Source organism: Saccostrea cucullata, unplaced genomic scaffold (assembly GCF_032062105.1).
Source record: "Saccostrea cucullata isolate Sc308-1 unplaced genomic scaffold, CSIRO_AGI_Scuc_v1 ctg1390, whole genome shotgun sequence".
Lineage (NCBI taxonomy): Eukaryota > Metazoa > Mollusca > Bivalvia > Ostreida > Ostreidae > Saccostrea > Saccostrea cuccullata.
In genome coordinates, this window is record NW_026939637.1 from 64,168 (window position 1) to 92,042 (window position 27,875).

Genomic DNA, 27,875 nt, shown 5'->3' on the forward strand with positions numbered 1-27,875 from the left:
TCTTCTCAAGAACCACTGGGCCAGAAAAGCTGAAACTTATGTGGAAGCATCCTGGTATAATGTAGATTCTAAATTGTTCAAATAATGACCCCCAGGGGAAGGGTGGGGCCACAATGGGGAATCAAAGTTTTATATAGAAATATATAGGAAAAATCTTTGAAAATCTTCTTCTCAAGAACCACTGGGCCAGAAAAGCTGAAACTTATGTGGAAGCATCTTGGTATAGTGTAGATTCTAAATTGTTCACATCATGACCCCCGGGGGAAGGGCGGGGCCACAATGGGGTATCAAAGTTTTACATAGAAATATATTGGAAAAATCTTTGAAAATCTTCTTCTCAAGAACCACTGGGCCAGAAAAGCTGACACTTATGTGGAAGCATCCTGGTATAATGTAGATTCTAAATTGTTCAAATATTGACCCCGGGGGAAGGGCGGGGCCACAATGGGGAATCAAAGTTTTATATAGAAATATATAGGAAAAATCTTTGAAAATCTTCTTCTCAAGAACCACTGGGCCAGAAAAAGTGAAACATATGTGCCCATGGAAGGATCATGGGGTAGTGTAGATTTCAAAATGTCTAAATTATTATCAGTGGGGTAGGGTGGGGATGCATTATGTATAACAAGGGGGAAATCTGGTAAAGAACAGAATGGTCAAAGCTTCTCAGGTGAGCGATGTGGCCCATGGGCCTCTTGTTTTTCTCTCTCAAGAAAATGCATATTCATTTGAACAAAATTTACTTTTACTATTATTATTATACCTTGAGAAGCCTTTACACATTAACTCCCTATGACCCTGCCCCTCCAAAAGTGTCCCATACCCCCATCCCACCAATCTAGGTCCGCGCATGCTCTTCTTTTTTTCCTTAAACGGAGAATACATATTTTCTGAAAAAGCATGTTTATACTCAGTATTATGATAGCTTATTCCCCTGCAACTGACCATTCAATATAATCGATATTTTTTTTTCTATAAACAACTACATATTTGCAATCTTTTCCTACAAAATGACATTACACATAAAATACCATTAAAAACACAAACTCACTGCTTTGTTTGTTTATTACCCTGTCTGGTCCATTCTGCAGGACCCAGGGTCAAATAATACTCTAGTATTACATTACAATGCCCGAATTTCCTCTACAACTTCACATTACTTTGTTGAATTATTACCCTTATGCAAAAAATGGCAATCCATGCCATTTAGTAGCTGGTAAATTAAATATATGTTCACAAAGAATATGTTGCACTTAGCTAACATCAAAAATAAATACAGCAACAACTAAAATATCACTGAACAAGTAAAATCCCCTAATGTACACCATCTAAAAATAAGTCTACATCTTCAATAACATGTTGCAACACAGGTTTAAAGAATTGTTTTTCTGTAAACAATTACAATGCAGATTTTGAGGTGTAAAAAATATCATCAGTGAATGTGTTTTGTATTCAGAGAAGGTGAACAGATTTACACCAATGTGACCAAAAAAAGAAGAGAAGTTTTACTTGGCTTAAGGCTGCATGTGACACTAATCTCCTTATATAAACCTATCAACTGGAGAGAAAAAAGGAAATCATACAGATCAATGAATCGGAAGCCTCAAGAATGACAATATTTAAATGTTTTTGCAGTAAAATAAACAAGTTTGCTTTTTGATTCAACATGAAATGAAATTGCTCAAAAAAACCAAGAATCTCATTAATAAATGGATGTAAAGAATTTCAAAAATGTTCATAGGTAAATCAATTTATATGAAATTCATGGTCTCCCTGTTTTATGACTGACTATCTGGCTTCTCTTCTATTCATGCTTTCGCTGGGACAAGTCTTAATTTTACTAGCAAAACTGATGTGTTCTTATAAAAACTAAAACCAGTTACCAATATTTTAAACTAAACTATTCCTTACAGAAATAGCAGAGAACAAGAAGCAAATTCTAAGAGTAGTTTCAATTTTTACTCACACTTTCACATAATGTAGTATGCATCATTTCTAACAGTCTACCCCAAAACATTTTCTACCCTTATTTTTAATACTTATGAAAAGAGTCATACCCTTCAAATAAGAAAATATATCCATTCACTTTTCTTAGTTTATATAGATGTAAACATGACAGGTCACTGTTAATTTAATGATAAATCTCCAGTTTGTAAATGTCTGCCAAAGCAGGAACATGTAAATAAATTGACTAGGTCTTAAGCTGCCTAAAAAAAAAACCTCTGAAAGTTCCTTCTATAGAGCATTTGGGAGATCATTTTTTCAAATTTGATACCTCCATGTTTGATGAAATCTTAAAATAATATAAACAATGTTTCACTTACTGACATATTCTTTTTCTTCTTTCTCTGTATTAGAATTTTCAGATTTAAAATCTGTTTAATGATATATTCTTTTTTTTTTAAAATTATTTATCATTGCTTGACCTAATTTAGTTGCAAGATAAAACAAAATAAGCCTTTTCGTAAGCTTGTTTCTGGGAAAAAAAGATTCAGACTATAAAATTTTGCAATGTTAATTTACACTATAAAAAGCAAGAAAGAAATTTTGATATGTTTAAGCAACACACATTGGGAATAATCAACAAATCTTGTGTTTCCTTAGCACACTGCCATGATAATACCCAGTAAAAAAAAATCTCATAACAAATTGTTCATCAAGAATTTAACACATGATCGCTTTAAAATCTCTCCTTCAACAGAAATCCAATTGCAAGGAGTTTTATGAAAAAAATTGAAGAAAAATTTAAATAAAGAACAAAAATTGCACCATGTTAACAATATACCCTATTTAACAATCCTATACTCTTGTGTATTTTTTAGTTTTCTTTTTTCACAAATGCCAGAAAAATATATAAACACTCCAGCAGCTGAAGCACAAGAATTAATTAAAGATGGCTGCTTTCTGGTGTGTTGTCATGGTGATTAGATGCGGGATAGCTGATGTAGGAGGTTGGAGGGCAAGATGGCTTCCAATTTTTCCAGGACGTAACTGATGGGCATGTACAACCAAGTAAGGACCTGTAAACAGCAATTAAAATCAAATTTTAATTGAACAAAATGTAATTTTTTTTTTCTCCAACTTAATTTTTTTTAATGGCTGAAATCACATCACTGGTGAAACCCTTTTTTAAGTGGAAAGTTTGTCATGGCATGGTAGATCAGCAATTTATCATTAATATTATATGGAGAAAATTGGTGGTATGCTAAAATTGGAATTGTCTATACCTCTGATTTTCCAATGTTTTAAAAGTAATTTATCCTTAATCCTTAATCAAGGTCTTAACTGACCAATTTCTGTAGTGTCCTGTAACCTCTCAGTGGGGAATTTCAAATGGAAAATGTGGTAAAAATGGGAAATATTGATGATTTATAGTGTTAACTGTTGATCAACATAAGCTTGTAGAACTTATTCCCTATTATCTTTATGAATCATTATTCTGGTAATCTTACAAGTCTGTTTTATTTTTTGAAATGTACTAAAAATGAAATTTGTTTACATCATTTGGGATGGGAACTTTACATAAGTTCTGGGAAGAAGAGTCAATTTATAAATGGAACAGTGTTCTTCTACAAGATCTGGATGCAACTAATGGGTTTTAGCAATAGTTCCCATAGGCTCTGGGTACATACATGCACTAACCGTTTCAGCAATAACTCCCATAGGCTTGGGGTACATACATGTACTAACCGTTTTAGCAATAACTTCCATAGGCTTGGGGTACATACTAACCGTTTTAGGAAATATTACAGTAGGCTTGGGGTACATACATGTTTTAACCATTATAGGAAAATTACAATAGGCTGGGGGTACATACTAACCGTTCTAGGAAATACTACAGTAGGCTCGGGGTACATACTAACCGTTTTAAAAAAAACTCCCATGGGCTCAGGGTACATACTAACCATTTTAGCAATAAGTCCCATAGGCTCAGGGTACATACTAACCATTTTAGCAATAAGTCTTATAGGCTCAGGGTACATACTAACCATTTAGCAATAACTCTTATAGGCTCAGGGTACATACTAACCGTTTAGCAATAACTTTCATACATTGGGGTACTAGTAGATCTATTATACTAACCGTTTTAGCAATAACCCCCATAGGCTCGGGGTACTGGTGAGTTAACAGAGCCAATAAAGCAGTAAAAGAACAGAGACCAGCTGTGAACAAAATAAAGAACGGTAACTCCTTCTTAGGGTACACTGAGACATCGTGAAATGCTGAAAGGAAACAAAAGAACAATTTAACATAACAAAAGGTTTGATAGCTATTTAATACTTTTCAACGGTGTTATTAAATTTAGATGCTCCAGGATTATAAAACTATAATGCACTGTTCAGAAGGGAGACATCAGACGTTATCACATCTGAGTAAGGTTGTCACCCTTGGGTACACACACCTTTAGAAGACAACCCTATTCAGGCCCAACTTGTTTTGTCTCCCTCCTGAACAATCCATAATAAATTTTTTTATTATATGTTTTGACGAAATATTGCAAATACATACTGTAATGTATTATCACAGCTTATTGATTTAGCAATGATTACATGTATTATAATCTTTACTCAGAATCTCAATATAATTACTGTATCAGAATGTGTTTCTGTATGATTAGTGTGACTTACTAGGGAGGAGCTCTCTGTCTGCATTCTCTGTACAGGTGGGGTAGGGGTAAAACAGGTGCCCCTTCTCCAGAGGGTAGGGGATCATTCTGAAAGCTGTGTGAAACAAGGGAAATCTTCTATTATACAAAGAATAGACCTGGGGTTTTACTGAGGGTTGCTTGAATTCATGTGCAAATGTGACAAGAATAAAGAAGCATAATGATTACATCTTGACTTCACTAGAAAAATTAAGTAAACTGAACAATTAAACTTAATTACACATGTTCATCAATGTTTAAATTTTGTGTCTTCAATCATTCTGACCTAAAGCTTAGCATCATTTTTGTCAGGGTTGGGACGATATATCGAGATATCGTGATACATGTGAGGACAATACGCATATGGATATATATGAAGAAATATCGACAAAAAAATCTGACGTCTCGATTTTTTTTTGTTTATTTAACATTTGGAGTTTGATAAATAAATAAGCTAAATATAAACAAAGATATGAAATAAATAATAATTAACACCAATTGAGTCAAATATTTTTTTTTTACAATAAATATAAAGAACTTTTTTAAATAAATTATTCTTATTTGCAAAGAAATAATTTATTTCAATGCAAAAAAAAGATTTTATAAGCAATCAAACATATCATGATACATATCGTATAGTGGCTCAAATATCATGATACGTATCGATATAGAAAATGTTGTATTGTCCCAGTCCTAATTTTTGTATAGGTATATCTTAAGTTCTCATGTGGAGAACTCGTACATTTAACTCTCTCTAAATATTTAGCCATATTGTTGAATATTGTGTGTGTTATACACAGACTTACTTCCTTCCCATGTACAGTGTAGGAGATTAAGTGCCCCCTCTACTCGCTTCCAATGTTGTAAATGACAGAAGGCGTAGGCTATTGCTTCACTATCTCCCCTCTTTAAGATATGTTCTGGAGGTAATATGAGACTCTTCATCTCTAGTAAATACTAAAAAAATAATATATATCTTAGTAAATACTGAAAAAAAATACTTATATCTCTAGTAAATACTGAAAAAAAATTACTTATATCTCTAGTAAATACAGTATATCTGAAATTCTCATGTGGAGAACTCATACATTTAACCCTCTCTATATTCATGCCTAGTGTTAAAATTGTGTGTGCAAAAAACTTAATGAATACACTGGTCGTGAAGAACTGGTTTTTATGTATGTAATTAATTACAAAATTTTGAATATCAACTTTAAGAGAGCATCCGACAATCGAAATTCTGAAACGCACGCATTAAAGACTTGGATGTTTCTGCTGCGGTGACTGGCTACTTTCATTTTTGTTCGCTGCAGAAAAACTGATATAAAAGTTCTAGATAAATAATAAGAGCTCGAAAGAATGGCAAATACATTTAGTTTTAACTCAGAAATCAATCATAATGATCGCTGCTCAAATAAAATTATAATGATGATCAAATCAAACTGTAGTAGTTTCTCCAATTGCGGGTCACGCAATCTCGTGGCATGAACATGTCAATATTCACTGTACAAAACCAATCGACAACCATGTATTTACCTTGATTATCAAAAGTATTCTAACTGGAAAATATTTTTTTTAGATTAAAATCGAGTTAACCCTTTACATGCATTTTTTAAATAAATGAATTTAATTTGTATTATTTTAATCCTAATACATTTTTTTCCATTCTGCATACTGCAATTTGTTTTGTTGTAATTGTTGTAAAAATACATGTAATTTAAACATATTTCTGTGGTTGTTTTACTTTTTTCCAAGCTGTATGAACTGTTTTATGTTTCAACATCATAAAAATCGTGTTCCGAAACGTTCCATGAATATTACACGACAGTGAAGACACATGACCCGGAAATGGAGAAAATGATTCGTAACTGGGGAAGCTAGGCCTTGCTGAAATACCACTGTAAATATTGTTCCCGTGTAGCTACTTTGAAAACGAAAAGGTGTTTGGTAAACTACTATTTGTTCTTTCAATACATATATTGCATAAAATATAAATTGAACAGATTTGCAAAATATCAACGAAACACCTGATGTGACCCGGAATTGGCGACTTCACTGTACTGCAAAAACAAAACTTATATCACAAATAAATACTGCAAAAAACACTTATATCTCTTGTAAATACTGAAAAGCATACATTTTTAGAGTGTGCTGAACTCAAAATTGATAGTTAGACAAATTGTTATATGGAGAATTAAAGTAAAAATTTATGATAAAAAAATTTTAGCATGAAAATATAAATGCTTGTGCAAAAATATTAAGTTTCAGGTAAGTTAAGCCTTACTTTTGGGACATGTGGATTGAACTCTACCGCTCTGTGTATGGCCTCTACTGCTGTCATTTCTGCCGTACTTAAGCCTCGCTTGGAGGCTATGTCCGGTGAGAATCTGGAACAAGAAATATACCTGCCATCATAAGTGATGCACGCCTAGTCCATCTAATGGACCGCAACGGCATGCACGGCGTTCCAGAAAAACAGTTATAGTGAAGTACTACTATATCAAGTATTGCACATTTTAGTTATATTGATGATGAAACAGTTGAACTTTGGTATCACAAATATGGTTCATTAAAAGTTAAAACAAATGTAATTGGACAATACATTGTTATTAAGAAAACAGTAAATAGGAACTGTGATATATTATGGATGTATTTTACCCCAACAAAATTTGCTTCCATATTAAGCTTTTATTTTCAAGTTTCTAGCCATCAATATCATTTTTTCATAGTTATGAAGGCTATCCATTTGAAAAATTAAACTTAATATATAATCAAAGAAAATGTCAGTTTTGATTCAACTTAAAAGTATTGCAATACTTCGCAACTGTAGATAAATTTTCATGGCAAATTTGTGAAATATATGCCTCTTTATAAGCGAATTGTGTTTATTGCTCTGTATAGTCTAAGAGAATGATATTTTTGCGAGCACACTGTCTCATTAATAACACAAAAATAAAGTTCTCGCAAATAAAAAGTGATTTACAGTATGTCAAAAATTACTTAACATAAAACAGAGAAGAGTAGAGAGTCAAGACTTACTTATCCGCCACTGCTCTGGCCTTTAGTAATGCTGCTGTGTAACATATTGCTGCTGATTTTGGTAAACTTATATCTGAAAGAAAAAAGTATCAGGATACATTAAGTTTGGTACATGTATTCTGACATGGGATTTTTTGTATGAAAACTACTGTTAATTGAATTTTAACCAGCATTCTTGGTTTTCAGGAATTTTATTTTACTCTGAAAATATTTTCATTCAAAGATATTCTCTGAAAGAAAAAATCTAAAAATTCAAATTTGAAAATAGAAATATAACTAAAATAGAAAACTGATAATTGTAAACATAGTAATTATATATGAGGGTTGTCCCAAAAAGTCGTAGACAATGTCTATAACATTTTAAACATGCAACCAATACTAACCAAATTTTTCATAGGCATAATGTATTCAGTGTTCTTTAAAATTGTGAATTCTTAAATATATATCTTTCATATTTATGATATTAGGACGATTTATATGAAGGCCGATTAGATCTGTCGGCGCACAAACAAAATTCGGAATAATTTAAGTATATAACAATTACATTTGCTTTTATTTCTTTAGTACTACATGAAACATTGAACTGAAATTTATATCAGTGAAACCAGAATCAAAATCTTACTAAAATGTCAAATTTTCATATAAATAGCATTAGAAATTGGTGTCATGATTTTAATTGAGTTTGATGAAAATGACGTCGTCAAACGCGTAACCGGCACACGGAGATGTATTAAATTGTTTAGGATATGGTTTATGTACATCAGAGATGGATAAAAAGAGTACATGAGTAACATTACAGACTAGATTTTAATGGAGAAATTATTTTTAAATGGCATGAAATTCAATGAGAGTTTGCCTACCGAAAATAGTTACAGCATGTAAGAAGTAAAGTACTGTTTGTTAAACGCAGACAATGGGGAAAAATCTGGGCCACGAACAACATCAAACGTGTATTCTATGCTGCCTACAATGTAAGGCGATCCTTGGACTAAATTTTGAATCTGCTTAAAAAAAACAAAATACAAAAAAAAAAAAAAAAAAAAACGGACAGTAGTAATTTAAATAAGTCCCTTTGTCAAGGGTGGTCTTTCACCTTAAAAAAATATTGAATGTTAACAGACGCGTGTGGAGCAGAAAAAAAAGATCAAAGACATGATGTTATATGGGTCGTAAATTACGTTTGCTTTTGTGCGCCGATGTACACTTATATGCTTTCTTTATTTTTTCATAATTTTCTTATTAAATGTGATATCATCATGAAACTTGAAATGCATGATCATAAAATGTTACTTTTTGCTATGACAAGGAAAGAAATTTAATTTAGCAAAGAGAAACAAAACTGTTTTCCCTGTCTACGACTTTTTGGGACAACCCTCGTAACATTGTAATAAACTGAATTTTATTCGATTGAAACTTGGGGTATATTCCAAGCATCTACCACACACAAAAAATCATTATCACCAATAAAATAAAACATGTTTAGCACATGAATTCAAGTTGTAAATCAGTAATTTTACCACATACCGTCATATTTGGCTAAAACTGCTTGAACATCAGCATATGCTTGTAATTCTAATAATGCATCAATGAGATTCTCATGTATATTGAATAAGTTGAGCATAGGAAATTCCTTCATGAGCTGTAAAAAAAAAATAAAGAAATAGAACTTTGCATGTTATGACACAATCAAATGAAAATATTTTAAATTATCTAATTTCAAATATCCCAAGATAGAAAAATTTTTTGATTACACTGCACTGTAAATCAACACAAGATAATGAAAAATAAACATGATACAGATGAACCTTGTTTATGCTTATTCCCACGGAGATTGTCTATTTTAATGAAGCACCTGGATTATTAAACGTTAAAACAAACTTGGTATATAAAAATAAAATTATTCCCCTCAAATTCTGTCCCTGTTAAAGGGGCTACACTGTTCCATGTTAACCAAGAAAAGCCCTACCTCTCTCATCATTTTAACTGCTTCTCTCGTCCGACCTAGTTTCCTAGCACACATAGCTAGTCTTCTTTTTACATAGACTAAAACATTTACATCTCTTCCTATAATGGAGAAAAAGTGTGCAATTAGAAAATGCCTTTATTCATCAAAACACAACAAACCTCAATTACAATTTTTTTTAATTTTCAGTGCCTCGGTTCAATTCATGTATTTAAAACACACTGTATTTCATTAGTTATAGTGATCCTGCATTTTATGGAACAGTGTTTTAAAGTTCAAAACATGAAACAATTTTGAAAAAAAAATCATTAGCTGATCACACTTTTTAATTCACTCTAGACTCTGTTTGTTGAATTAAATTTCAATTCTACAGATGCTTACGATGAACAGCCTCATTTGTAGAACTCTGATGCTGGGTCTGTATAGATTTCTTATAGTTCACTTCTGCTGCTTTATAAGCTTGTTTAAACATCTTTTCTGCCTGTCAAAACAAAATATACTGCATGAACACTAAACTGCATGTACCTATTTGACACAATGCAATAATTCATAATGTTCCAGGTAAAGAAAAAAGTGTTTCTAGCAGTAAGTTGTGTTGATGTTAAAAATTTGGTGTATACAGTAAAATTAGGTTATAAAGAAGTCATTGGAAACTATGAAATTACTTCGCTATATCCAAAATTAGTTATATCCTTATAAGGAATTTGTTAAATTTATATAGCTGGGGATACAAGATAACTTTGCTATATTCATGAATTCGCAATATCCATGTTCATGTTCATACTAAATGAGTTTTACTGTATTCAATCTTTTTTCACACATTAAGAGACTATATCTCTTTTGTATTTCAAATTATTAAAATGTTAAATGAATTTAAAATTTATAATAATCATGATATGGTATTATTTTCAGTTACCCATGAGATAGAATGAAATTTCAATTACATGTATTTCAAAAACCGATTTGTTATGAATTGCATTTTTAGTGTCAATTTATTTGAAACTGGATTATTTTTTCTGACAGAATTCTTTTCAACTTACATCTACAATGGAACTTGTATCTTCTTCTGCTAATAAAATCATGGCTGTTGGACAACTGAAAGAGAAAACAGCGAGATATATTAATTAAAAAAAAGATGGGAAAGCATATAACTGAAATATGACTGTATCCCTACTGGGTTGAATTATTAAAAATTACAGTATTTTTCAGTAAAATGGGCAGAATGTGCAAAATTTAATTTGTTGCAAGTGTTGAGTACTTCAAAAGCTAGAGATTTTCATAATGTTTCTTTAGCAAACTTAAGATGTTTAATTTCATTAGTTAAAATAAATTGTTCTTGCATGAAAAGTTTTAAATGATTTGCATTTAGAATATTAATTTTTTCCAATGCAATCATTTCTCTCAATGTGCAATGAAGATGTGCTGCCATCCCACATGGTTATCTTCCCTTGGATTCACATTTATGAAACCCTGGCCTGATCTCATTCACAATTGATGTAAATTTTAGCAAGCGGCCAAATAATACCCAAATAATACTTTATTTCATTGAACAAAATATAATGTTACAGACATAGGCATTACTTTTTCTTGTACATCAAGACTTCATTATGAGTTTTATTTTGTGACAAATTAGAATATAAGAAATTGCTTTTCTTTGAATCTAACTCTACATGATTTCTCTTCTTTGCAGGTTTGTTACTTCAACAAGTTCACCTCTTAAAAGTGTGTTTAGAAAAGTGAGTAGAGTGATTGAAAAAAGGACTATAGTCAAGTAAATATGGCAGTAATTTTGCACTTACGAGGGTTGTCCCTTAAAATCGTGGACAAAGCGTTTTTCTCGAAAAGTAATGGGCGCAGCTGAAAATTTCAGTAAATGTTAATTTATCATATTTAAGTGCATGATAATTTTTTTGATAATATATAGTCAAAAATAAAGATTTTATTATGCTTGAATGTGCACGGGGTATTGTCCTACGGCGCACGGACAAAAAACCAAGGTTTTATTAAAGAATACGCAAGTTTGAAATCGAAATAAAAGTTTTAAATACAAAGGATTTGGATTAAAATTATTCTAATTCAATTCCACAATCAATTTTGTAGTCTTTGTAAAAATTTTAAGGCATTTGGTTAATTTTTCGCAGTTTCTCGAGCATTCGAAATGGGAAAGTGGTAAACACAACATACGAAAAATGGCGACGTTTTATGACATTATGGCGCACCAGAGAGCAGTTCCGTTTTAATTTGATGTTGTAATGACACCTTTAGAGACTTGAAATGACCATAGAAGAAAAAAGATTATAAAAATATCACCATATCTTAAAGCCGCTTAACCCGAAACAGGCACATATTATCTTACACAATAAAAGTACGTCATTAGATAGATAATATATAAAAATCAATTATAAGACTGATTTTATAGTTTATTACAACAATCCTTATGAGGAAACCATAGATCAAAACCTTATTGACAAACAGAAGTTCCTGACAGGAAGTTAAGATCTGTTGTGAAGTCAATTTTGAAAAAATAAGTTTATCGGATATATCTAATAATGAAGATAATTCAAACCCGAGCATTTTTTTTCTCTAATAGTAGAAGCCTTAGTCATAATACATCTTTTCAAAATCAAGAAATTAATTGAATATAATCCATAGTAATTTTTTTATCAATATGCATATTTAAAGAATAAAGGAAAATCAGATATTTTAAATGATTTTTTAAAGGAGCTAAAATATTGTCCGTGTACAGGTAGTATATGTACTTTGTTGTGAAAAAAATGCTCGGGTTTGATCTTCATGAGATAAACATGTAAGCGATAAATTTAATTTTTCGAAGGTGATTTCACGCGATATCAACAATGATCAACATAGGATTATTTTTTGTGTAACCTAACAAATATTATTTTTTTAACTTTTGAATTTTGATATCTTTTAAAGGAAAAAGACTTTGGGGATATAATTTGACAAAAGTTGAAACAATTTATGGACAATTATTTTTCAAGAAGAAAAACGAATATATATTTTTACTTTTAGCGATTAGAATCGGACCAAGCGGCTTTAAGTATACAAATGAAATAGAAGTTTTCTTAGCGAAGTCTTTATTGATCGAGTCCCTGGGGAGTACAAAACATACGGACAAACTCCTAATGTAATAGCAAAAGACGCTGCCACAGTAGACCGCCGATATGAGATTTTCTATTAGTTGAATGACGGTGAGAATATTGTCCGTAACTTACTGATAAATCGTCAGAAGATCGCATGAGGGTGCCAATATGTTCTTCGACTGTTTATGGAGACTAAAGAATGTGTATCAATGAAATTCCTAAATTTAAGTCGGACTTATCCAACTTCATTTTCAGCAAAGATAAAACGTGATGCTGTTTTAGACACTTTGACGTTATAATCCATGCGCCGTAAGGTGATACAATACATGGCATAAAATCACATAATTTGTTTATTTATGCATATATTTATCTGAAATTTGCTGTATATATTACTAAAATATGTACTAAATAATAGTGAAAATTTCAGGATGCAGTGATGTTTATTTTTTACACTAGACAACTTGTCCACGATTTTATGGGACAACCCTCGTAGATTTCCCAATTTTCTTCTATATATCTGTTATCTGGTTTAGTCTAAATGTATTTGGGTTCTTACTCTGGGTTCTTCTCCAGAGCATCTTTAGCGGCTTTAATTCTTGAGGCTGGATTCCTCTCTCTCCAGGCTCTCTGCATTACTGTAAATAGGAAAACTTTACTTAATCATGAGGTCCATGGGCCACAAAACTCACCTTTGATAAGACTTTTATCAATTAAAGATTTATTCATTTCACCATCAAGCAATACATTCCTTATTACAATAAAATTTTCCTGTTTAAGCAGATAGATAGTTTTCAGTTCACCCAAATTAAGAAGAGTTATTTCCTACTGGCTGCTATAAGATGTAAACATGCTCATATTCCTTCTTTCTTTACCGAACTATAACTTTTTATACTGGCAATAGTGGGGTAGAAAGAATTTTTTTGAAAAATATACATTTGTTAGAGCCTACTTTATTCATAATTTTTATTCCATAAAGATTTTTTTTCCTAATAACCTCTTAAATTTGGTAGGACAAAGAGGAAAAATTACCAGGTTGACCATCAAGATGGCGACCATGGGAAATAACTCTAAGAGAAAATATGTCGTGAAAACTATTTATAGTTTACCTTCATACTCTGGCTTCCCAGCATCTGCCTCACAGGTAAAAAATGTCTGATGATCCTGTGCTGAGAGGTTCATGTCATAGTAGGTCAGGGGTTCTTTACCTTTGGCCCAGGTATACCTCTGGTACTCTGACCCTCTGAATAAGTTAAGGGGATTTCTCCAAACCTTGCATTCTGGAACAAAAAAAATTGTTCATATTCACTTTAATCCATTTTATTTTCTATCAACACAAATGATTTTTCTTTTATTAGTATAAATTTTAAAAATTACCTTACAACTATTTGATTAATTAATCTATAAATAATTACATTTTCAAATATTTTTAACATTCTTTGCAAATTAGAGTATTGTATATTTTCTCATGAACTACAATGGAGGAGCATGAATATCTACATTGTTACGTCATAATACCGTACTTGACGTCAAACTATAAAGTGCAATCTGTTTTGCTTAAAAAATGGCAGTTGAGTGGCGTAACTCGTGGCAACTCATCAGAAATATAATGTAAATATAAGAAAAATATTTAAACTTTGAAAATTCATGAGGTATATGAACTACAACGCTTCACGCTGGCATATTTATCATGAAGCGCTAACGCATGAATCTTCAAAAATTAAATTCATTTCTTAAATATATATTTTGTATTTTCAGTATTTTTGTATTTTCAATATGTTCAGTGAATAAATAATTTGTACAAATTCTACATACTGACTAAATGTTACTCCATTAAAAATACATTTCTAAATTTTATCGCCTTCAGTTTTCCGAGACTCAACCTGCTGAGTCCAAAGCATTCACTATTTTGAAAATCAATCCCCATCTCCTGACCTCTCTCACCATCCCCCCTAAAAAGAAAACCTTCCTTTTCTCATCCCCTCTTCTGCATAATCCAAAGAGCCTAGACACCTACCTGGCATTGACTGCTGGTGAGTAGAATTAGTGGTGGGAGACAGGGTGGAACTATTGTTGTTCTCTGGGCTGGGGTTATCATTTCCACCTAGGAGGGGGGATATGTGATTAAGTGACACCTGCTCTATAAAGGAGGTTCCATACTTCTTGAAGTACCACCATTCAAATATCTGCAATAAACAAGAACATGGTCTATGAAAAATTAATGACTGTAAATTTTTGTAAATAGAGTGAAAAATGCTATCATAAAACCACCTATTATTATCACTTCAACTGGTTTAACATGTTAAATACATTTAATTTTTAACCTTTAGCTACCAGAATACCAGATTTATTAAAACCACATAAAGGAAAAATTATACATCTAGTCTTTGATTGACTAGATACCTGAGAGCTTGATTTGTTATTAAGAACACTTATAGGATATTGTGTATAAATGTACTGTTGTGAAATTGAGAACATTTCCACAGGTTTTGTCATTTATTTTAAATTACCTACTGTCTCCATGGCAACACGAAGCCAAAATGAAAAGTAGTATTCACAAGTACAAACTGTGTTCACACACTTGCTATTAATTTTTTTTTCAAAGCACTCTTAAGAAAAGGCCATCTGATAATTACTGTGATAGAAAAATAACCTCTTTGTATCATATTATCACCAGCTGCCCAAAGAAGTCAGTAAGGAGTTTGACTACAAAATGACAGATGTTCAAAATCTCACCAATTGGAAATAAACTCATGGCATGGCTCTCAAATAATAGAATTTTATCAATATGCCAAAAAATATAGTGTATAGCATATACAAGTTGCAAACTTTTAGGCAAGTGGTACAGTAAAACACAATTATAGTAAACACACTAATATAACAAATTGCAATGCTTACAGCATATTGATTTTCATTCCCTGTGGCTTTAAAATATATTTTGAAACTTAACAGAGATAACAAATTACATCTATAAGAAATCAAAATCATCCGTTCCTGACACTACTTTATAAGCAAGTTCTACTGTACTTGAGAAGATTGAAAGATGCCAATAATTTTCTTCTTTAATTCTTAATTATTTTCCTTTTAAATAGGATATGGTCCTTCATTCTTATTATTTTAAACCCTTTACAAGGATGCTATGTGGCAACTTTGGTTGAAAATTGTCCAGTTCATTCATTGATGCAGATGGACTGAACTTTGACATGTTTAAAAATTTCTTTTTCTTCATACTGTAACTCACCAGTATAAGCCCAGATATAAGAGATGATGTTCCAGTCAGAGCCACATAAAACTTCGGGGTCAATGTATTCAGAAACATTGTTGCTGAAAAAAAGAAATAGAAATAATTAAAAAGTTTCTCAGTATTTCTAGGAAATATATCATTTGGTATAATAGATGAGTGATCTAAATTCATTATAAACCACACTCCTCCCTCTTTCAATCTTTTGTCTCATTCAAAGTCCCTTAGAAAGCAATATTACTTGGCATGACAGGAGGAGAGGGGGCACAACCAAGCAAAAATTTGGTGCTACAAATGGGGTTCACATTAAAAATTCTTTCACCTTACTATCAATAATCTATTATACATGTTAACTTTGTGAATTCCTGCCTACATATCAACATACATTGAACAGGTTTTTGATAGAATAATGTCTTTCCATTGTTTTTCAGTACCACAGTAATAAAGGTCCACAACAAGATAATTTATCATGTAACGAGCTACAATTACAAGCTATGATGATAATTAAACAATTTCTTTCCATAAATACAGTCATACCTCATTATCTTGAACTCAGTAACTTCAGACCAAGAAAAACTTCAAGATATACAATGATTCAAGATATACAGGGTAACATACTTAAAAGAATACAGTGTAAATGGTTGGAACTTCCAAATCACTTAAACATTTCCATGGTATTAAATATAGCAGTGTTTGAGATAATGACATTCAAACGTAGTTATGAAATCATGCAGTATGTAATGCATGTATTGAATAATTTAATACAAAAGTACAGCAGTTAACCAGGGACCCTGTCTCATTATAATGCTTAATTCTGTCACCAGAACCCTTAACACACAAAAGCTTTCAATCTGCAGCACTGCTTCAGACGTTTATTGATTGTTAAATTTTTTGTCATCTGACTTGGTTCCTGGACATTTTACTCCTAACTACAATGTTACACATTACGTGAGGCGTTGGTTTCTGATCAATACTTTTTCCCGCGGCCTCAGGAAAAGATTTTCCATCAAGTGTAACTTAACAATTTATCTCTCTGGTTCTTGGACCAATCTGTGCTCTCATTGCCTGATTCATGTAATTCTTCATAAATTTGGCATCTATTGCTCCGCACTTAGCATTGATTTCCCAGTTCTGTTAAGAATTATTCTTCATAAATATGATAAATGTCTACTTTGCAGCATGCATTTATAGCCAAAACTAAATAAATAAATATTTTCTTTGATGACCAGCACCTAGAAGTATGTGCAAACACATTTTTTTCTGTAAATTTCTTCCAAGTCTTTTAAAATGACAAATGAAATAACAATTCCTAAAACTTTTAGATATATAAAAGTGTCTGATATCATATTAAAGATCTACAGCTGCTTGCTTAGGGCAAACCTACTTCAATATATAATCTATATAATCAGTTCTGTTCCTGAATCAAATAGCTTGCTAGCTTGTATCATTTGTGTCTAATCTTCCCATTAATTATTCAGTTTTGTACTATCCACATGAAATGAAAAACAAATAGATTAAAAGTTTCATCTCTGATACACTTATTAATTGCCATGGTAACTTAATATATCAGAGGATGTATTAATTTAATTAAAACGAATCTCCATTTTTATTATAAAATTTCTAGAGTGCTAATTAATTTATTTTAATAATAAAAACAATCCAATCCTGTTTATTGCACATTGTCTAAATGCTGTGATGACTGACAGCAATAAAACTTACTCCTTACTGTAATTATAAAAACCTTTCATATGCAACACCAGTGGCAAACCATGGTTTATAACAAGTAAGCTGCTCCCCCCCTTCTCTTGTTAGATCATAAAACTGATCAGAATCCAAAACAGAAAATTAAATATTGCCTGAAAAAAGTTCATGAAGATTTGCTACTTTAATAAAAGGTATTTTATTACTTAGTCTGCCACGATCAAGTCACAAATATCATTTCAATTTATTCACATAGGTACAAATGAAATCTTTACATAATATGTGGTTTTCTGAACATACTGAAACATGTCAGATTTTGACACACTTTTTATCAAGTTGACAAAAATTCTTACTAACATCAATTTGTAAAGACAAATAGAGTGAATCCATATTTCAGAAACATATAGAATGAGATACTCTGTAATTACAGGATTATACATTTATAATGACTGGTACAAAGATAAAACAATACGCACAATCAAACATGCATAACGCCGTCATCACTTCACAACAGAACTATAATTATTGTATCTTGACTATAATCATTCGTTCTAGCTGTCTCTAATTTTCCTTTTATGTTTATTCTGAGAGAAAATTATGTTTTATTGATAGAGGAAGGGTATGTGATACAGAGCATTTGGGAAGATAATATAGCTAATGTGGTTGTAGTATTGGGATTTGGTACATGTATCAAATTTATTGACATTTCCTTGACAACTGGAAATCTATTATTGCAACAAATATATGTTTCACTAAATTGCTAGAAAATTTTAATACTTAATATCAATAAAACCCACTTCTGATGTCGGTCTTTTGTTTAAGAGCTCTGTTACTTTTTCAGGAATTTCAATATAGTTGCAATGAAAACGGCTTGGCCTGGTGTCTGTTAAAATTAAGTACAAATTTCTCTTCAAATGCCTCTACAGGGGCAAGAACTTAAGAATTTTTTCCCCTTCAATTTAAGAACAAGAGGCCCATGGGCCACATCGCTCACCTGAGAAGCTTTGACCATTCTGTTCTTTATGAGATTTCCCCCTTGTTATACATAATGCGTCCCCACCCTACCCCACTGATCATAATTTAGACATTTTGAAATCTACACTACCCCATGATCCTTCCATGGGCACATATGTTTCAGCTTTTCTGGCCCAGTGGTTCCTGAGAAGAAGATTTTTCCTATATATTTCTATGTAAAACTTTGATTCCCCATTGTGGCCCCGCCCTTCCCCCGGGGGTCATTATTTGAACAATTTAGAATCTACATTATACCAGAATGCTTCCACATAAGTTTCAGCTTTACTGGCCCAGTGGTTCTTGAGAAGAAGATTTTCAAAGATTTTTCCTATATATTTCTATGTAAAACTTTGATTCCCCATTGTGGCCCCGCCCTTCCCCTGGGGGTCATGATGTGAACAATTTAGAATCTACACTATACCAGGATGCTTCCACATAAGTTTCAGCTTTTCTGGCCCAGTGGTTCTTGAGAAGAAGATTTTCAAAGATTTTTCCTATATATTTCTACGTAAAACTTTGATTCCCTATAATGGCCCCGCCCTTCCCCCGGGGTTCATGATTCCTACAATTTAGAATTTACAATACCCCAGAATGCTTCCACATAAGCTTCACTTTTTCTGGCCCAGTGGTTCTTGAGAAGAAGATTTTCAAAGATTTTTCCTCTATTTCTATGTAAAACTTTGATTCCCCATTGTGGCCCCACCCTTCCCCCGGGGGTCATGATTTGAACAATTTAGAATCTACACTACCCCAGGATGCTTCCACATAAGTTTCAGCTTTACTGGCCCAGTGGTTCTTGAGAAGGAGATTTTTTAATGACCCAACCCTATTTTTGTCTTTTCTTGATTATCTCCCCTTGCGAGGGGATATGTCCCTTCAGTTTAACAATTTAAATTCCCCTTCACCCAAGGATGCTTTGTACCAAGTTTGGTCAAAATTGGCCCAGTGGTTCTTGAGAAGAAGATGAAAATGTGAAAAGTTTACAGACGGACGGACAGCTAGACAGCTAGACGGACGGACGGACGACGGACAAAATGTGATCAGAAAAGCTCACTTGAGCCTTCGGCTCAGGTGAGCTAAAAAAAAGATATAACTATGCAACTGCATGAGGACCAAACTCATTACCTTCAATAATGCAGTCTGACACCTTTCTGATATGGATGTTGAAGAATTGTGGTATTTATAAACATGTTAAATTAGTCCGTCAAAACACTTCCTTTCTTAGTACTCTCTATATACATGATATAGATTAAAAACTGGGGAAATGTATATTAAGGGTATATTGTATTAAAATATGGTATGCACTTTATATATTAAATGCTTACAAACAATACAAATTAAGTGGGTCGATATACTCATAGCACTTTTAATTCCTTCATAGCAATGACCATAATTTTAGTCCCTTTGGAGTATTGTCTCCATTAATTTTAAGAAATGAAGCACTGCTTGTACATTAACCCTCACTTTTAGCTTCAATAATAAAATAGAAAATTCATTATTCCTCTTTATATACTCCAAATTTACGACTACGAATAAAATTTTGCCATTCGGTATTTTTTCTATTTAATGAAGATAGTTTTTAGCCGGGCTTTGCTGAAAGCAAAGTCCTGGCTCTAGGCATCACGACAGATCGACTGTCTTATTATAAATAGCACAGTAAACAAATCAGAGTGTTGAAAGAAATGAAAGCCAGGCTTTGATTTGTTAATTATTTTTTACAGTGTAAAAATAAATTATTAATTTAGTGCAGTAGAAATCTAAGATTTCTGCAGCTTGGATATCCTTTGAAGAATTGTGGGAAATTTTATTCTTAGTCGTCAGAATTTTTGTGAAAAGGGACACAGGTCATATGTAATGGTAAGTCTTAATATTTTAAAAAGTCAAAGAACTATTTAATGACAGGACTGTATGTTTATCATAATGTATGAATGAACAAGAGGTCCACGGGCCTTACAGGTCACCTGAGTAACATGTAACAACTTTCCAACAACTGAATTTGGTTTGACTATTTTAAACCAAAAGCCTTGAAATTCACAATTTTGAAAGAGGCACCATTGTTTATCATAACTATACACTTAGCATGCTTATTTTGATTACTTAATACCCAAAGGCAGACTCAGTCTGTAACAGAGAGAAAATGCATTTCCACTTTATAACCACCAGTTGTGCACACCAACCCAGAAGAACCACTGACCCTGGGGCCACATATTTCAAAATTCACTTCATCAGAAATGGGTGATTAATATCAAAGAGCAGATTTCAAATTATTACTTTATTTTCAGACTTATATGTAACACCCCGCCCCCCCCCTCTCCCTCCCACCCCTGTCTGCAGTACCTCTAACGAAGGGTCCCTGAAAATAACCATATTATAAGAGGCACCTTTCTTCATCATAAATATGTACTTAGATCATAGGCAAAATACCCAAGAGCAATGGAAAAGATTTCCAAAGAATTCATGCATTTTCACAATATAATCATTAGCACCCCGCCCTAACACCAGAACCCTTGACCAATGGACCATGAAATTCACAAATTGGAAAGAAGCATCCTTCCTTATCATAACTATGTACATAGTTCGTTAAATATCCAAGCACAGAAGATTTTTAAAGAATTTATGCATTTTCACTATATTATCAATAGAGCCCCGCCCTAACACCAGAACCCCTGACCATGGGGCCATAAAATTCACAGTTTTGGAAGAGGCAATCTTATATTCAACATAACTATGTACTTGGTTAGCTTATTTAATGCCCAGGAGCAGAGAAGAAGATTTTCAAAGAAATAATGCATTTTCACTATACAGTCTATTTAGCCCCACCCTAGCAGTAGCACCCCTGACCCTGGGAGCATGAATTTCACAATTTTGGTAGATGACTCAATGCTGATTACAATCATGCAAACAGTTTGACTGCTTGATGTCCAGGAGCATAGAAGATGATTTTAATAGTTTTGACCCCACCCTTAGGCCCCAGGGGGACAGGGATTATGAAATTCATAATTTTTGTTTCCCTTCACCCATAGATGCTTTATGCCAAAATTGGTTGAAATTGGTTGAGCCATTTCAGAGAAGAAGCTGAAAATGTTCAAATGTTAACGCACACGCACGACGGACGGCGACGGACAACAACAGATAGCAATAGGTCACCTGAGTTTACTCAGGTGACCTAAAAATGGTATTTGATAAAAAAATAGTGGCAAATCCTGGATATATTTAACTACATGGAAATGGTCGTAAAATGTGGTCCATTACAGAAAATTACTATAAAATCTGTCTGTGGAACCATATGGGAACTTAAATGTAATTTTCCAATGTATTCCACCTCTGTCGGATTAAACAAAATGCGCCAGATCTACATGAACTTCTCATGAACACCTCCTACATACTGTCAGATAAACACACGATAAAATCAATAATTCATATACACACTGTTTCAAGTTACAGTTCCATCAATACAGCATGGAGACTTTTACCCAACACATTTACCATGTTTTACATAGGGGCTTTTTTAATGACAGTTGACACATTAGAAATTCTGTCTTCTCAATCATAAATGGAGAAATAAATAAAAGAAACTGTTAGGGAAATTCAACCTCTAGCTCACACACTGTAAATGTGTCAAATACATTGTCAATATGGACCAGAAATTTGACCAGCTGACAGTTGCCCGAATTTTAAACCAAATTCATCAAAATGTGAAGATAAGAAAAAATTAAAATACGTACAAGTGTCACTAAAAAGAGAGAGCATAATGGCTGAAGGGTCTGCGCTCCTTACGTCACTATCGAGATGCCGAGTCAAACTGGGGGCTCGCACAGACCGACAGCATCATATACAGAGAGAAAAATCAATAGTACAGCACGGAAACTGACGATCAGCTGACGCTGGATATTGACGATTATCACAATGCAGTTCTCAGACTTAAACACCAAATAATGTAATCATTATACTTGCATCGTATGGCACTAATAATTGTAAAAGGACAGGAATGATAATTACCAGGGCATTTTTTTTGGGAAAAAGTGGAAAGGGGGGGGGGGACTAAGCTCAAACCTGAAATCTGAAATTGTTATGGCAGTCTTCTAATGCATAATTATGCATCACCTATATGCAAGGATAACAGATCTTACATAAGAACTAAGAATTTATGAGAGTTTTGCATACCCTTTCCAGCAAGTGTAATCTTAAATTCTCACTTGAAAATATAATTGCTGCAGTATGCAAATGAAACAGGAAACTCATTGAGATAGACTGCCAAACAAAAAAGTTACTCAAAAGCTGTATAATCAAGTAGAAAAAAATGGGGAAAACCAAGTGGGACAGCTAGACCGTCCGAGGGACATACAGGTGAAAAGGTGGCACCTTAGTCCCCTCAGAGAACAGGTCCTTTGAAAATGAAGAGAACATGCTATTTCTAGCATTGTTTTTAGTTTAAAGACACTTGGTCTCTATCTATATTAAAAGAAATTTACCAATATAAGTACCATCAATCGATAAAAATTGAAACATATCTATAATAGCTACAAGTTTCTCTTTTCTTCATCATAAATGGTTTTAGAATCATCAAAACTTCATCTGTACAATGCACCTACCAAAGTGAAGTGGAAACATATCGAATCAGCTGTTTGGTTTGACAGAAAACTTAAAACATATGAAGATCTGTGACCATATAGGTCTGAAATCTTTTATCAACCGAGATCTGTATGAACAATATTGACCTGATTCCTAGGGATTCCTGATAAATTGATAACAACTATCTCCTAAAAACTGCTAGAAATAACAGAAAATCTGTAAGATGTGTTGACACTCATAATTATAGGATATTCTTCTGTCTGTGATTAGGGAGTGATAATTAAAATTAAGTTTGGTAGGTTGAGTGTTGCTCTTTGAGAGGAAAAGGATTTTGTTTATAGACCAAATAAGACAGTTTATAACAGTTATGAGTGCACACATTTCTGCAAATCATCATCTCATAAATTTACATTCACATGATATTTAAACATGAAAAAAAGTATTACAGTAACACAGTTACATAATATTATTGATTGAATGAAATGCCAATGTGTAACAGGAGATGAGATACTGATGTATGGCTGGACTGGAAATCTAACTCAAAGTCTGCTATATCATTCATCATGACCTCTAATCCCTGAGCTATCCAGGCTGATAACAATACAATACTATTCTGATCTTGGTGTAAACATTCATTTAAGCAACGAATAAGGATGACTTTACAAATAATATAGCACTTGCAGTCATTGTTCACCTGTCAATGCCATGTGTGATGACCATCTTGTTCTGAATTGTTTTTTTATGCCTCTGTTATTAAAGATTTGGGGGTGTATAGTTTTTTCCCCTGTCTGTCTGTTTATCTGTTTGTCCATAAAAACTCTAACATTGCCCTAATGCTCCACTGGTGTGAACTATGACTCTCACATGTAATGTATTCCTTCTGACAAGGCCTTTTTTTAGGTACCAACATGTTTGACCTCTTGACCTTGGAGTTTGACCCAAATCTGCAAGAATTTACCCACCTTTAACCTTGGCCATAACTTTTGAACAGTTGGTGCTGAAGGGCTTTCATACTTCACATATGTATTCATAATCATTGTGATAAGACCTTTCTCAAGGATATAAATATTGACCCTGACATTTGAGTTTGACCCTCATAAAAAGAATTTTAACCCTGGTCATAACTTTAATGGTTTGTCTTGCACATAACTTGAACAATTAGCCTTCAGATTCAAAAGGCCTTCAAAATTGAGATGTCATAGCTAAGCCATTGCGAGATAGAAAGCATATTATATAAACATGGACTTCCTACAACATATTTGGAGAAACATTGACAGTTTTAGTCTCTGTGAGAACAGCTTTTTTTCTTTATCTTGTAACAGGCCAGGGAGTATTTTTACAACACTCTCAGTGAAGGGAAGCAAATTGAGTTTTGATTTTTGCCGCGTATTTTGTATTCTTTCACACTTCGACAATTGCAGTATAACATGACTTTTATTCAATAAATAAAATTTCACAGCGTCAGTATTTCACTGCTGTAAATGTAATGATTAAACTACAAAAGTCAACCTCCCTTCTGAGTTGAAGATTAGTCCAATAATCTGATGAAAATGATTTCCATTTGTACTATAGCGACCTGTATTGATCTCACTGTCCAGTGAAAAATTGGTCAAAATTTTAACAGTACTTCATTTCCATGTTCCCCAAACAACATACACATAGTAAACTAAACCCCTCATTGGTCTTTAATCAAGTTAATACTTCTAAGCCAGCTTCCTTACTCCGCTTTTCAACATGTTTAACGAAAGATTTTGTCTATATAATAAATAACTCGGAACCTGAAAAAGATCACTAATACTTCTGTGTTAATGCAGCTGTAGATTTGTTTTGTTGACAGGTTTCAACGAGAGACAGTTGTCATTAGTTCATGATTAACACAGTCTAATTTAAAAATCAGTACCAGTTTAATTGTAGTTTGGAGGAAACATGTACAGTTTAATGCTCTATCAATTAGCATTCTATATAGATACATTCCTCAGGATTATAAGCCAAACACTAAAGTTATGTTCATGAGTGCACTTTACACAAAGATCTCTAGAATAACCGATATTCTCTTTCAAGAATTGGACAAGCACATTAATATACTTATATCAAAATTTCCTTTTTGCAAACCTTCTTGTTTGCATTCCAGTATCATTAAAATTAGATCCTTTACACTGATCTTTTTTGTTGTCGCTGTAAGGTAACAAAATATAGGAGCAATAAACATTGTAACAGATCTAATCTTAATTAGTAATACATAACTTCCAAAATACAAACATGAAGGTCTGCAAAGAGAAGTTAATGTAAGGCTATTAGATAGAACGACAACATACTATCGTTCAAATGATAATTGTCCTACGGACCCGGTTTAACAATAGTTTTCACTGAACATGTGTTTGTAATGTAGCAAATGAAACTTGGGCGATAACTCGTACTCCGTGCATTTCCTAACAAACAATCCAAAGAGTTCCGAATGTAAACATGGCAGGTAAATTTGAAGCGAGAAAAACTGTTGAGAAAATTAGTTGAAGTTTCGTCTTCATATAGATTATTTTTGGGATAAAGGGCTTATACAATCTCAAAAAGGGTTTGTTTTGAATAATTTGGTAGTTATTTCCAGCCCAACCCCTTCTGTAATATTCTTTAAAATCACTTCGGAGCAGATCAGCTCCAACAGTGCTCCAAGTCACACTTGCTCTTACGTGGCAAAATGGCGACCTAAAATTTTTTTTGGTCGCCATTTCAGAATTTCTGGTTGCCATTATATAAATGGTGCCTGTTTTGGAGGGTAACAGTTGAAATTGACACCCCAAGGAAAACCATTGTCAACCGACGCATCAGCGGAGCTTGACAATGGTTTTCCGAGGGATGTCAATTTCAACTGTTACCCTCCAAAACAGGCACCATTTATTTTATTATACTGAATGTCTTCTTGATTTATTATGTCGATCAGCAATACAAATCGTTGATCGCCTTTTCGTTCACGTTTAGAAAGCTTTCAAACTCCCCGCTACTTCGAAAAAGATTTACTGACCTCTTTATTGTTTATTTGATACTCTACGAGTCCTTTATCATCTAAAGTTTCGTTATTTCTGCACTCGCAAGCATGTTTCGTCTGTCGTTTGTTGTTTTCAAGTAAGCTACATCAGACGCAAGCTTTTATTGACGTCAAGTTTATTCCGGTTCTTTCAAACGCGCAACTGACGTTTTGAGAATTCTACGGTGAACCGTACGCGCATAATTTCCACGCATGTGGGCATTACCGTTGTGTTACCCGTTGTCACGTGTGTTGCTAAGGCTGAGGGTAATAGAACAGATTGTTAACTGCGTCTATACCAATCAGATTTTAGTATTTAACATGAAAGTATAATAAAATCAAATATTTCACTCGCCATAAAAAAAATACATTTTGTGAATAAAACTTGATAATTTAAATAAGGATATCTATTATGTCTTTATTATATCAAAGATTACTTAGTACTGTGACTATAAAAATTTGCTTGGTTGAATGAAATATTTTTAATGAATACATGTACCCTTATGGTTGTACAGAAGAACACAAGTAATCTGAGTACAGAAATAAAATTTTATCAAATGAAAATACAAGCTTGACAGCTGTTGAGACAGGACTTTGCCTGCTGTTTGTCATGTTTAATTACTACTAGTACTACGTACCTAAACCATTACACAGTCATTATAAATGCCGCCAAAACACTCTTTATTAGCATGATTCATTGTGATATGCAAGCAATTGACCAAATGCTTCAATAACAAGGTCGGATCTTAGAAAGTTTATGAAGTTTGGATGCCATTCTATCAGGAACATTATTTATACACGTCTCTGGTTCTATCAAACTTTGTACACAGTACAGCATACTGCCATAACATTACGTGATCTAAATCCATGTGACGCTTTGTAAAGTGTATTTAAGTATATGTCTTCAAACATTTTCTTGATAGAGAATCTTTACAAATAAAATCTCGATCCCGATCTTAAAAATGGACATTTCCAGCCCAAATTTTCTCAGTCGCAAAAATGCGAGTGTGTTTTCATTTTTAGTCGCAAAATCAATTTTTTGGTTGCAAATGCGACCATTTTAGTCGCAACTTGGAGCACTGTCCAATCTGCTATATTGCAAGTATATGAGATGTATTCTAACAGTGAGGAAGGCTTGTCCCGACACACAGCTAGATTATTCTAACTAGTAGGCTATGTCTATAAACTATTCTTTATTCAAACACTGCTGAATAATCAACAGACAGAACTGGTCTATGTTATGCAGTCACCTTTACCAGTGCATAGCGTTACTTCAGTCTATGCTAAGGTCTCTCTAACTAAAAAATCACATAACGTGTCCATGCTTTGTGCATGCATGTGTTTCTAGCTGCAACCTGTGACGTTGAAATTACAGATGTTCAGAGATGCACAAAACGCATCGTGTATGCAAACAGTTTCTTACCATAGGAAAAATTTTCACTTAATTTCAAGGGGCCTCGGAGGATGTAAACAACAAACACAACCAAAACAACCCAAACAGCTAACAGGTACGTCCAGGACCAGTGAATCCATGACTTGATTTTTTCAATACACCTTGACAGGAAACCCGCCATGCTGGAACG

General features: G+C 33.1%; 1 protein-coding gene across 4 annotated transcripts; it reads right to left on the reverse strand.

Annotated features, from left to right (window-relative positions):
- Positions 1–1,047: 1,047 nt before the first annotated feature.
- LOC134253488 (suppressor of tumorigenicity 7 protein homolog) lies at positions 1,048–27,875 on the reverse strand. Of its 4 annotated transcripts, none has more exons than XM_062736012.1 (15): positions 27,716–27,875; positions 15,987–16,069; positions 14,763–14,931; positions 13,855–14,025; positions 13,305–13,383; positions 10,688–10,742; positions 10,029–10,128; positions 9,651–9,748; positions 9,209–9,323; positions 7,685–7,757; positions 6,930–7,032; positions 5,452–5,602; positions 4,629–4,721; positions 4,084–4,223; positions 1,048–3,020 (listed from the first exon to the last, which is right to left on the reverse strand). In XM_062736012.1, the coding sequence occupies exons 1-15, from the start codon at positions 27,864–27,866 to the stop codon at positions 2,925–2,927; spliced, it is 1,677 nt and encodes a 558-aa protein (XP_062591996.1). In that variant the 5' UTR covers positions 27,867–27,875; the 3' UTR covers positions 1,048–2,924. The 4 variants fall into 4 exon arrangements, with proteins under 4 accessions (XP_062591996.1, XP_062591995.1, XP_062591999.1 ...); XM_062736011.1 differs by having other exon boundaries at positions 6,930–7,050; XM_062736015.1 differs by lacking the exon at positions 27,716–27,875 and adding an exon at positions 22,427–22,526.

Bases quoted from the DNA above. Each gene is read 5' to 3' on its own strand.
- LOC134253488 (XM_062736011.1), bottom strand. From the start codon at position 27,866: ATGGCGGGTTTCCTGTCAAGGTGTATTGAAAAAATCAAGTCATGGATT. The intron at 7,758-9,208 runs GTATGTGGTAAA...TTTTTCTTTCAG, and splicing joins AGTTTTAGCCAAATATGACG to ATATAAGTTTACCAAAATCA. The intron at 3,021-4,083 runs GTTAGTATAATA...TGCTGTTTACAG, and splicing joins TGGGGGTTATTGCTAAAACG to GTCCTTACTTGGTTGTACAT.